This window comes from Glandiceps talaboti, chromosome 2 (assembly GCF_964340395.1).
Source record: "Glandiceps talaboti chromosome 2, keGlaTala1.1, whole genome shotgun sequence".
In the NCBI taxonomy this organism is placed as follows: domain Eukaryota; kingdom Metazoa; phylum Hemichordata; class Enteropneusta; family Spengelidae; genus Glandiceps; species Glandiceps talaboti.
The window spans coordinates 18359031-18372983 of NC_135550.1; the positions used below are offsets into that span (position 1 = coordinate 18359031).

The 13953-nt window shown below is 33.8% G+C and overlaps 1 protein-coding gene across 2 annotated transcripts in view; it reads left to right on the plus strand.

The window, feature by feature from the left end:
• Nucleotides 1-13953, plus strand: part of LOC144450700 (synaptosomal-associated protein 25-like) — a 70133-nt gene that overhangs the window by 10706 nt on the left and 45474 nt on the right. For both annotated transcript variants that reach the window (XM_078141365.1, XM_078141374.1), the window contains exon 2: nt 8577-8749. In XM_078141365.1, coding sequence (XP_077997491.1) covers nt 8681-8749 — 69 coding nt within the window. In that variant the 5' untranslated portion in view covers nt 8577-8680. The remainder of the gene's footprint in view (nt 1-8576; nt 8750-13953) is intronic.

Genomic DNA, 13953 nt, shown 5'->3' on the forward strand with positions numbered 1-13953 from the left:
TTACAGTAAATTACCATGATTTGTGAGTATTAGTTTATTCAATAGTCCAGTAAAATAAGTGATCAGTATTTTAGTTATCCTATGAATATTAATTGATCATACTGGTTGACACCTGTCTTTTCTGTGTGTTCTTTGAATATACTTAGAAAAATATACAAGAATATGACAGAACTCCACGACGCGCCAGTGCAAGTGTGTCGTACTTGAGGTATTTGCATGAGTGCTTGCAGTTTTCTCTGTGGCAGTACTTTCAAGAACGTAGTGAGTGAAAGATTAGCAGAAAACACTGCAAGCACAAGTGCAAATACCCCTGAGTACCCACACTAACACTCACAGGACCTGGGGTTCTGTTATTATTACATATGTTTATTTGAAGCAACAAATTTCTGTACAAATGACACTGTGATCACGTGTTTATGGGTAGAATGAATGGTCACATCCTCATTTGCATATCATTTGCATGCAGGTATGCAATAATGTTTTTAATATTGCACTGCAGTACTAATACCACTAGTATGCACTCACGCTGGTGCAAGTAATCTCTGGTGAATATGTAATAATATATATTATTTCTTCATTTTGTAGTAGTCATTTTGATTGATGTGATATTTTTTTTCTGAAGTCATACAATGTATTTTATTTTTAATATCACAAGCCATACACTATTAACTCAAATAGTTAATGCAGACTAAAATTTTTTATTCTTAAGTGGGGTTTCACACTGCTGTCAATATTGTTCATTGGGTTCACACTGCTGCCAATAAACTGTACTAATGATATGAATTTTATGATAGACTGAAAGTCAGTGACAAGTTAATTTTGGTAGGGTATTGTATGTGTGGTAAGTTAGTAAACAGATTTTCAAGTACATGTATACTCTTCTTTTTGTCATAAGCTGTCATAAATGTTGACAATATTGTAAAAGTGAACAGCAAATCATCAGTAACTGACTGGTGATTGATATTATCTACAATATCCCTGTACACTCCTTGTCTTGTCTATCTGATATTGATTATTAGGATAATGAAATTATAGTCAAGTGCTTGTAGTAAATTTCCAAGTCAACCTGTCATCAAATATACCTGATCACGATCCATAAGATCAAATAATTTCTGTCGGTGATTCTATCAACACCAGGACAAACTATTGAAGCAGAGTACGTCATAATCATTGGACATTCCACTGTAGTCTTTCATGATCTTAGAAAGGTAGTGAGAATGAACTTGGTTTTGTTTACAGACTCTTACAGTTTCTGTGGGTGTGCCAAAGTTCTAGTAGTGTTTTAGCTATAAATATATCATCCAAGATCAAGTAGAAATGCATTTCCCTGACATCACTATGTTAGCTCAATGGTTGGTTCAAAGATAGATGTTGACAAATACTTCAAGACTAATTGATTCACACAATTGCTTTTACAGCATTTTCCACTCATTGATTTTGTACAATCCATGACTGTCAATTAAATGTAATTAAAATATAGTCTCTGTGTCCGAGCAAAGTGTATAGACTTCCGGACACATTTCCAAGTGTCACATCATCCATGTACTAAGAAGCATCCACACATGATGTCATCTTAACAGGTGACTGTACTCATCACTGATTACAGAAGTGAAAAATGTATTGTACATGTACTAAGTGATACCTTGCATTGCCAATGCCATCACCAAAGCATAGGACTCAAGTGTTTTTGCAAAGGTGTGAGAACCTGGTGACAGAGTGCAGAAATTCTGTAAAATTTGCATATATTTACATGATGATTTTCTTGGAGAACCTTTCAAAAAATTGGGGAACTCAATAGATTTCACCTACCATATTTGCACTGTCACTGTTATGATGGAAAATGATATTCAGTGTATACCAAAGGTATATTTGGTATATCATGTATCATAATTCATTGTATATGTTGCAAACATTGTCAAATTTTAGAACAGAAGAAGAAAGAACATACATACTTCTTAGTTCTCAAATCTCAGTAGAAGGAAGATATTACTTAGAAGAACAGTAGTAATTCAGTTATATGAGACATAGTAGTTAAAAAAAATAAAAATAAAAAAATTTCAAAAATGATGCGATCCGGAGGTTGTACATTTTTATGTATATAAATTATCTTTCCCCTAAACTGTGAGTGCTATAGAAATGGCAGTCCATTAACCCAAGATTGATAGCAGTGGAAGTGTAGGCAGTAGAACAGACTATCTAGAGGGCAATTAGCTTAGATCAGAGGCACTCATCATACTTGCATATACTGTATGGCGTGATGTTTATGATGTTGAAATATTGAAATAGACAGCCTCTGATAACTACTATCTTACAAATCTGTGTCCAAAGGTAAAGTTCAGTGTCATTCTTGATGTTTTACTGTTTTCTGTCAAGTTCAGTACGTAGGTTGGTAGTAACAAGGTGTGTTTGATAAGTAAGAGGTACATTAAGGGGGCTGTTCCTTAGAAGTCGTAAACTGTTTGCTTATACCTGGCAGCTACCATGTACATGATGTATACTTTTCTGTAAACATAGCACAGGTTAGGGAAACAAGTATTTTATTTTGCATTCATTTGATGTGTATGTGGCAAATTTCCCTTGGGAGAAAGAGGATTAATGTATACTGAATGCCATCTTTATGAACATTATAACTTATTCAAAAGTAACATTATAAATTTGACATTTATAAAGTTGATAAAGTTAGTTGTGCAATATATTTGTCTACTTTTGATGTCACTTTCTGCATATATCTCTAGGAAGGAGGAGAGGTGGGTGTTTCAGTAACTTTAGTATTTTCCATTGGCTGTAGACTCAATGCACTTTTCTTGTCATTTTACAAGACTTGTTGAGATGAGTCAGTCAGTCAAATAGAAATATGCTTAACATGTAGATAGTCTAAGCACATGTTATACACATGAAGTGTTCAATACACAATTTATGACAGGACTAACAGGCAAATATAGAATTTATATAATAATAAATAAATAATTTCTTTAAAGCAATGCTCTTTACAATACTCAAAAAGTAAGAAAATGGATAAAATGACAACAATTAACAATGTATGTGGTTAAAATGAAAAACAAACTTTACAAAGTAAATAAGGCTAAAATGACAATAACAATAGCAAGAAATTATGTCCATAAAGTGATAAAATTAAATAGATTTGGTGCACGAAATTCACACCCGGTAATATTGCTTAAAAAGATGATCATGGTATATAATAAAAGATTCAATTGCACTATACAAGCAAATGTTAAAAAGAAGCTGATTCCACAGAATTGAAGCCATAATTGAAACTGCACGGAAACCATAATTTTTTTGTAGTACTAGTTGTATCTTGCTTCTTTAAAATCAATTCATCAGAAGAACGAAATGTGTGCTTCAGAGTGTAAATTTCTATGAGAGTCTGTAGTCAGAGCATTTACCACGAAGAATTTTGACTGTGAAGAGGGGCAATTTTGAACTTGATTCTCAACAGGTAGCCAATGAAGGTCAAATAAAAACAGGTGTGATGTGTTCAAAGTTCTTTGATTGCATAATGAGGGAAGCAGCTGCATTCTGTATAGATTGGATTTTATCAAGCTGGAAAGTGTTGATTCCATATAGGAGGCTATTACAATAGTCCAATCTTGATGTTAAAAAGGCATGCACTAACTTCTCCACAGTCAATCAGTGAGCGAATCTTTCCGATTTTTAATATATAAGACAAAATACAGAGCTCTGCAAATATTATTTACATGATGTGCCATGAAGCCATCAGAGTCAAGCATAACACCAAGATTCTTGGCTGATGCAGACTTATATCTGACATGTCGATCCTGAGACTGTCCAGATTCATCACATCTTTATAGGATACAATCTGTCAGAAGAAAGATAAGTAGTAAGAAAGTACTTTTTGTCTATTTGTTTGTCAACCTTGTCAATCCATGGGATGTGCCTCAGGCCTGTAGTGTTAATAGAAGAGAAAGTCAATCAGCTTGAAGGGAATTACATCTTACATCTTGCAAACTGAGTTTGACATGGTTTTCATGTTTAGGCAGTGTCAGCAGTGAAACTATGAGTTTGATTTTGGTTTAACTGACTATTTACTTTATTGTATTGATTTTTTTACAAACTAATTTTAAACATCTCTTACATATAAAAGTTTTGGCATACATGACAATAGCATAGTATATGCACCAGTGGTTTAATATGAAAGAAGTGTGGTATTCAGTGAATAATGGAGAAAGTGATCCCCAATTCGAAAGTGGCCCTTTTCCGTAACCAGCACCATGAGTAATGTGGTCCCGTGATAAACAGGGGTCATAATTGGACCCTGTAATAGCACTGAAACAAAAACAAAAACAAAAACATACGTTAATGTGCCAGTTTTTCCCTCCATGCATCTGAATTCTGATGATTAAAGTAAAATAGCTTAACATTTAACTGTGCTTTTCGGTTACTAATAGTTAGTTTTGTGAGTTGAAGCCCTGGATGACACAGTGTCAGGAAATTCCCTGGATGTCCGACTGTGGATTGTAGTCATGTAGTTAGCAGGAAATAGCTTAAATAGCCACAATTGAAATGACATACTTTATAAATTATACACAAGTGTTAAAGTCTGGCGAGTTGTGCCTGGATTCACATTTTAAGATGACTTTGATATCATGTATGACATTCACTTTAAAGTATGATTTTTATGTTATCAGTGAGATGTAGTGTTGCCCAATGCAAGAGAATTGGTATTCTAGTGTGTATTCATAGTTAAAACAAACAGATGAAATCAAACAAAAGTAAAGAACGTTTTTGTTTGTCTTTATTATAGATCTTCTGTGGATTAGGTATTGTAATATCAGTCGTTAGTGTGTGCTGTAAGCCAATATGATGCACCACTGACACAAAACAATTTCTTGCAACGCACCAAATTTAGTATTCCCCTTTCCATTGGTGGCTCAGTAGAAAAATTAAAGTCTATTTGCATTATTTTGACTTGCAACGAAAAATGGTTAACAGAGTACCCCAAAGTACCGAATGATAGGGACTAATGGAGGAACAGCGTTATCAGGTGCAATGTACATGTACTGTACCAATTTCATGGACAACTTAAAATCACATTGCTTTTAACTCATTGCTGTAATACAAAAATAATTATTATAACTAATGAAAATAGAGGTATATAATAATTTAATTAAATAGTATGACCGCAGGCTTACATGAGTAATACAGCTGCCATGCTATCAACAGTATATGGAATCAAGAGTAATGTACATTGTACTTGTAATGGTATGATTCTTTACACAGCTATTTCACTCAACGGTATTGTTCAAACCTGACAGAAAGGTGCACTGTAAAGAACGTTTTTGTTTGTCTTTATTATAGATCTTCTGTGGATTAGGTATTGTAATATCAGTCGTTAGTGTGTGCTGTAAGCCAATATGATGCACCACTGACACAAAACAATTTCTTGCAACGCACCAAATTTAGTATTCCCCTATCCATTGGTGGCTCAGTAGAAAAATTAAAGTCTATTTGCATTATTTTGACTTGCAACGAAAAATGGTTAACAGAGTACCCCAAAGTACCGAATGATAGGGACTAATGGAGGAACAGCGTTATCAGGTGCAATGTACATGTACTGTACCAAATTCATGGACAACTTAAAATCACATTGCTTTTAACTCATTGCTGTAATACAAAAATAATTATTATAACTAATGAAAATAGAGGTATATAATAATTTAATTAAATAGTATGACCGCAGGCTTACATGAATAATATAGCTGCCATGCTATCAACAGTATATGGAATCAAGAGTAATGTACATTGTACTTGTATTGGTATGATTCTTTACACAGCTATTTCACTCAACGGTATTGTTCAAACCTGACAGAAAGGTGCACTGTTCCTAGACATGTAAATTCATGAAGGGGTATTATAGAATATCATAGACATGGCTATTGTCACTAGAAATCTGAAATAACACATCATTGTATCATTGTATATGTATGTGTATGGGATTGATTTTCTATTCCTGTGTTATGGTATTACTTGGGTACAGGCCATGGCATGTCTATCCCCTTGGGTCGTCATGTCTGTACATTTATTGCTACATGTTTATGTAGGTTTTGTGGTATCTTAGTTAGATTTTTAAATGTTTGCATTGTTTTCACCTTTCATATGGTGAAATACTAGTAAATTGTACTGAACATAGTATTGAATTTTTAACTTTTGTTCCAAACACAACTTTGAAAATTTTACCTTAAATTTTCAACTGCACACCTCTGTCTTTGTCAACAGCTTGACTCACTATTCAGTGCATGTGACCCTATGGACATGTGAGCCTAATAGAGGGGGGGGGGTGTCATAGGTGCCTGAACATACATATCTTTAATACTTGTTGATTATTGCCTAATACAATGCATTCCCTGGATTCCTTGGTCATGTTCATTCTTGAAAATAGAGTCTAACATGGACCTTGACACTTCCCCAAGGTCACATATCCAACCATTCATTTTTTCTGGTTTCATACTTGCTGTCATCAACTTTACTATACAAAATGTAGCTTTAAGTCCATTCCTGATGACATGGGAAGCCAAGGTGCAGCTTTTATTACTAGCTTTAGGCCAGGGTGCCGGTCTCATCTATATCAGTAATCTACAATTTCCTTTCTAACTTTGAATGACTTTAGGGCTGCATACTAGTATGTATCTTTAGGAAGCCTTGTAAGTTTATGTGATTAAAGCTAAGTTTGAGTTTATCTGGCAGTCAAGCAGTAGGATATTTTCATATCTTTTAAAAGTTAATATGCCACATGTTTACTTTAGATTCATATTTCCTCAGGGTTCTGATGTTTCAGTTTCCAGCTTACAGTAGTAGTATTATCCGTTGTATTTTGTATCTTACTTGGTGTACAGTTTCAGACACCTGTCTCTGTTTATGTGAATGCTTTGAAAAAAACATTAAGCATACATCTCGTACGAATCATCTTTATGTTTTAATTATACCTTGCACAAGAAAAAACATTTGAATGTGCTTGAACAAAAAATATGGGATTTCTACCCTTTTCTACATCGCAACTATGTATGTCAACGTTATTGGTTTGACAGTGCTCAAATATGTCAAACTGTTTGAATCAACCATTATTGTTAATATATTATACATGCACACGTATAATTATCTCATTCCCAATATTTTTCTTCATTCACTGATTCAGCCGGAAATAAGTTGTAATCTATGGATTCTGTCACTGCTGGTCTTCGACTCATAATAACAAGGCCCCTTAGGTCACTCATATTTTCCTTTCAAAAAAAAATATTGGTGAATAATATCTAGTTATTCAGTCCTGTATTTGTCGATCCTGAAACATCACATAATGACTCCTGTTTGTGTTTATGTAATTGTTTGGAACTTTGCATGACGGCAAACTTTTGTTGGACATCCCCTACAACTAATATAAAATATAGTCTTACTTGACACACATGTAATGACAAAAATAAAATAATTACTAGGTAATAGTTAGTGTACACACTAAAGTCTACTCAGCATGGTGCTGTCAAAGGAATCATAGTTTGATTTCATTCACATGGGTAGTCATTATCATATCATATTTCATGGCATGTGATGCATTATTAATAACTTATTCAACTACAGGTTGAGGTAACTGGATCTATTACATTTTGTATTCCATGTCAGCTGTGATAATTTCATATCTCGTGTGTGTTCTTCCACATGTTCGCTGTTTTCATATTACAGAGTGTTGTTCCCATCCACAGTTGACAACTTGCAGATTTGATTATTTCTTAAATTGTGACTGTCCTCATTAGCATGACTGATACATTTATTCAAATTCTGACTGCTATTAAAATGAGTATTTATCGATCTGTGTCTGTGATATCAGTTTTTGTGCAGTCACCGAGGCATGAAAATATTGAATGCAATCTTTCTTCTGCCATTCTGATTTTGTGAGCAGTAATTTACTCCCAGTGTGTGTTTCTCTTTGTTGGACTAACTATTAAATGTATTAATCTTTTCATTTATAAGTGTATGATAAAGAATAACACAATACTACATACATTGACTAAAATGAAAAAGTTCTTTTGAGCTGTGGTAGGAACAATTCGTCAAACAGATGTTGAGGAACAAAGTATTTAGCCTGTGAAGTAATTTTTTTAAAGAGCTTTGTTGGACAGAGACTAACATCATGTATTATTCAAACACAATGTTATTAGAGCAATAGGAAAAGGTCAGGGAGAGAGTAACTCACAATTCACATACAAATGACCTTGAAAGTCGCCTGTTTATAAAAAAAAAAATCCTGATATTGCAATATTCATGGGAAGGAAGTGTGGTAGTTGATAGATAAAGTCTGTAATTGACATACATGTTATATTCAGCATACAGAATAGCTCAGCTGATGAATTTGTTATCAACATTAGTAGGGGCTCTTTCAGGTACTGTTTTTTAAAATCATTATTTTTTGCAAAATTATATTAGTATATGATTGACAAACGTGATATTGATATTCTGTAGATATAGTTGTGACTACACTGCTGTGTCTTTTGATAGTATAATTCATATAGGTTATTTATGCAATATCTTTCTTATATTTTTTTTTGTAGGTCGTCAGCTCTGCAGAATCTTCAACATTCCAGACAATACGATCGAGTGTACAGTTTATTAAATTATTTCATCGTAGTAATACTGCAAGCAGTCAAAAACAGCCATGGAAGATGACGATATGCGCACTGAGCTGGAAATCCTCCAGCAGAAGTCAGACCAAGTTACAGATGAGGTAGGATCCATGAATAAATGTGATGATGAGTGCAACACATAGATAACACCTTTCTCATGGGAATCTGACTGTCTAGTAATGGTATGAAAAAAAAATACACTTCTCTATTATTAAAACTGGAGAAAGTTGGGTAAATAATGTGCAATTTGCCGAGCAATAGATAAATTCTGGTCATTCTCATGATAAGTTTCTTTTACCTGAAAAAAATCAAAATTAATAATATTATGCTGTTCTTGCAAGAAAATTTATCGACTTGTTATCAAAATAAGTTCACAAAACAGAATCAACGCGGGAATCCAGTGTTGTTAAGTTTAGTTCAAAATGTATCTTAAAGTTTCTGTTATTACTCTCTGTGTGCCCTAAATGCTTGATGCTACTTCAGGGATTTGGTGAATAATCCATTATTCAGCATGGGAAGGAGGAATAGCTCTTATGTATTAGTGACTAAAGATTTCCCAAGGGTTTCTATATTACTCCAAGTTCCATTTAGCCAATTGGCTGTCGAACATCTATCACCAGTATGGTTCAATACTGGAACATTGCCATGAAATAGCTTGAGTTGTGCCATTAATTGCAAACTTTCCTGACATGCCAAGTCTTATATAGTGTGTACTTAATACCTAGAGCATTTCCACTGTCTAATTGGTATTCAACACAGGTACTGCTCTTCTATGATGAAGTAATGTCAAAATCACAACAGCATTAGATGCAATCTATAGTTTCATTCCCTAATTGTGTTATCTACTTTTACCCATTCATTACAAAATTTATGCTGTATTTGGTGGAATTCATCATGAAAGTACTGATATGGATGAGTAAGAATCTCTGTTCAACCTGAAAATGTCGATATATATTACAGAGTTTAATTGCTAAATTTATGAAAAGCAGCAAACTAATGTTATTCATATACTTACTAAGAGTAAGACAATTTAAATGAAAGAAATTAAGTGTATGGTAAGTACCAGTATTACATGATGTGTGTTAGTCATAGTGGAGTCTAATGGATTGGTTGAAGTTGAAGCATCTCACCACATGCTACATGGTTAAAGTCTCTCATCAGTGTCGGTCAATATGATATGAACAGAGATGAAAGTGAGATGCGAGTGAAGTGTATTGTCAATGTTTGTACTATACTAGTAAATTGTCATTTTTGTGTATTACAAATGAAAGTCATAGTTGCAACACAATTGGAATGCATAGCATAACTACATTAAGTGAACCCATATTAATATCTCATTACTGGTGATGAAACATGACCCCAAGATTGAAGAACTTGGAACTGGTTAAAGTGATCTGTCATTTTTTGTACAAAATATTCACGGTTTTGGACACCGAATGAAAGAAGGTGAATTGCTCATGGTTGCACTGTACAATTGTTACCCACAACTTTTAACTTCCTGTATTTTTAAGTATTTAACTTGAGCATAATAACTACATTTATATTATATGTAACAAAAGGGCACTTTCAGAATAAAAAAAATAAACGTTTATGTTGCATAAAAATGCACCATTAAGCACAAGCTTTGAATAAAATACTTTTCAGTGACAAAGTATCACTAACTTGGGTGGTCAGTTTGTATGAAGAGTTTTGATAAATTTCTGTTGCTGTATCTATTCAGAGCAATCAGTATTTTTGGTATAATCATAACAGGTGCATGTATTTCCCTTAGTTTCTTTGCTAATGTTCTGCATGTCTTTCAAGAAAGTCTGTGGACAAATTTCTAAATGGTCTCTCTCTTTCTGTAATACATAATTTATATCTGAACTGATGACATTGGGAATCCCATCAGTGGCAATTTTACACTTCAAAATGTCACAAATATTTTCACAATTCCCTGTACATGGTTAAGATTTGTCTTATTTGAAGGAGAGCTGTAGGTAAAATATTGTACAGTGAGTGGCAACACAATTGGATGCAAAGCTACATCAAGCGAACACAAATGTCACTACTAGTGTGCAGACAAATGATAGCATCAAGAATTTAGAACTGGTGAAAGTGGGCTGTCAATGTAAAACAGTTCGTACAAAAATTCCTATTTTCTAATTAAGTAATCATTCAGGTGAATTGGTCATAGACACAACACAACTGGAATGCATAGAGCATAGCGACATGAAGTGAACTCACATATCTTAGCACAATACTGGTTACCTTATGAACTTAGAACTTGTGAACTGAGACTAGGTTGGTAATTGACAGGTGTCCTTGTTATTCATGAGCAAGCTGGGTGAGATGGATGTCTTCTGATGAGTTCACATGTTGAATTACTTTAGGAGAAGGTAGCTTTATTCAGCTCATGACGCACTTCCACCTTGCAATGTTATACACAAAACAACGATTTATGCATCTCAAACATCAGGCCATATGTTTTTTGACTGCAATGCCAGTTGTAATATCTATATTTTATATCTGGCTATTGAGTTATAAAAACACCTGAAGCAATGTTGTCATGGTTACCAACCTATGTTTACTAGTCATGCTACATGTTGAAAAGTTAGTATAAACTGTGTCATTTGATATGAAGTGGTTGAATTATACAAACTACCGTGTTCTTGACAACACATCTATTGTTAATTTGTAGTCCTGTCAATAAGTGTTTAAAAATGTGTTCAGATCAACTTATACATGTAGTGTCACCCTGAACAGGTCAAGTCACATCACACTGGTTACCTGCTCTGTTTTAGTTTAAAAAATTAGTCTTATAGGATTAGGTTTTGTTATATGTTAGTTAACAACCCTCATTATGAATTTGTCAATTTTGATATGTCACAGTCTTGGTTTTGCTGTTCACTGAAAGATGTCAAGGTCAGGACCAACTCTGATTGTGTGCCATCTCAATATTAGTAGATATTAATGTCATCAGTGTGAACTTGGGCATATGAGATTGAAAGTCTTCATTATATTACATACTTAGATAGATTGGTGTAAGTTTATTCATTTGATATATTGAATTGCTCACCTTTAATACAAGTTTAATACACCCAGCTAGGGATATGCTTATCCAGTCTTAGGAGATTTTGGTGGTAAAATGTAACAAAGGTAACAAGCACACACCAGTGCAAACCTTGTATGTTAGAATCTGACAAATCCAACTTACTGTCAGCCAAAGGTAACCAGCACACAGCGAGCATGTAACTGATTGATTGATCGGTTGATCGATTGATTGATTGATTGATTGATTTATTATTTGGTTGAATGATTGATCGATTTTTGAGGTGCAATATAACTTATTTTGTGTGTGATATTGACTAATTCACTCATTGAGTTTTAAACTATTTTTTTCTTTCCCTGGCTACTTTGCTCTCAGCTGTATCTCAGACCACTAAAAGTCTGAGGCTGTCTCTCTTTTCTTTATTGACTAAATAAAGACGCCTTGTCCATTCTTAAGCCTTCTCCTCTTGTCTAAATTAAAACACCCCATATCTTATAATTGGACGACAGATAAGTTACAGGTTCTCTTCCTTACTAGTATATGCATGATCGAATGTTTGTCCAGTGTGATAATCTTCCAGAAGATTAGACACAAAGCAAATTTTCGCTGTAACTGATCTGTCGTCCAATTATAAGATTAGGGGTTTTTTAATTTAGATAAGAGGAGAAGGCGTCTTTATTTTATAGTCAATAAAGAAAAGAGAGACATCCTCAGACTTTTAGTGGTCTGAGATACAGCTGAGAGCAAAGTAGCCAGGGAAAGAAAAAATAGTTTAAAACTCAATGAGTGAATTGGTCAATATGACACACAAAATAAGTTATATTGCACCACAAAAATCGATCAATCATTCAACCAAATAATCAATCAATCAATCAATCAATCAATCAATCGATCGATCAATCAGTTACATGCTCGCTGCCCCCTGTGATATAAGCACAGTCACCACTTCCAAGATGGTATCCATCAAAAAGCTACTCTGTGCAACTCAAAACAGCCCTCAACTGGTGATCCAACCTTTTTCATAACATTTTACATGTATGTGATGTCAATAGTGACCATTTTGTTAAAGTTTTCTCTCATTTTGTGCATGTCTGGATGCTTTCACGTGCTGCACTGGCTCATGCCAGACATCTTTTCCATTCAATTTTATAAACCATTATTTACGAGTAGTAATTTTTTGGAAGGTTGAATGTGCATTGTCAGAACTATTACTAGTTTATTAATTTTACCCATATTTTTCCAAATGCATAAATAAATGAGTAATTGACTTCCATTTTGTAACTGTGATGCTTAGATAATGTTGGTGATGGAATGGATGAAAGAAGATTTGTAGAGTGAAATAAAGCTAGAATGAGATTACTGTACACATACCACATTATGGCTTCACATGTGTGTGTTACTGTTCTTTGTCAACTTATGCATTGAGTTACATTGTATATTTCATGTTATTCATGTTAAAACTTCACAAAAAGTGAATGTCGAGCTGATTTTTTTGTCCTTTAGAATGGAGTACAATTCATACACAAGCCACTACTTGATATAACGACCCATGTCAAGAAAAGAGTTTTGTTGCGTATTAAATAATCCAGAGATTCAAAAAATGAAGTGATGTGACCCATCTGTACTGAATGTTCCCTTGTTCTCATCAGCTACATATCAATATATCACCTGAGGATGACTTCACTGTCATCTGACCTGCAGTACTAGAAATGTAATGACCTAACCTGCTGTTCCTATCATTTTGAAGAGTATGTGTCTAATAAAACAATCAGCTGTACAGTTAACTAGAAAAGAAAAGGAGGAAGTACTTGTCAAATTGATGCATGAAAAAAAAAAGATTTGCAACATTGTTTAGAGCAAAAAGTAATCTTTTAAATATGAGCATGTATATTGAAACAGCTTGCATAGGTACATAAATTGTCAACAGATGTCATCTCATTGTGAGATTTTCTCATTTTTAAATTAAAAATAATCAGCAAAGGTGAGAAGAAAATAATGTTTGTAGTCACATAAGACAGCTGTGAAAACATGTATCATGGTGTGTATTGATAACATGAAGAGATGACAGATCATACATGTAGATAGAGAGAAAAAAAAACACATCCGTACCAATCCCGATTTGAATAGCTGTGTAAGAATATAGCAGACACTGACTGCACTACTAGAATACAAATGACATCATACCTGTGATATAAGACTAATCTAATTAGTATCTTGTAAATTACCGTGAACCTGACTTTGTAGGTATTTTAATCACAAATTTTTAAGTTCTTA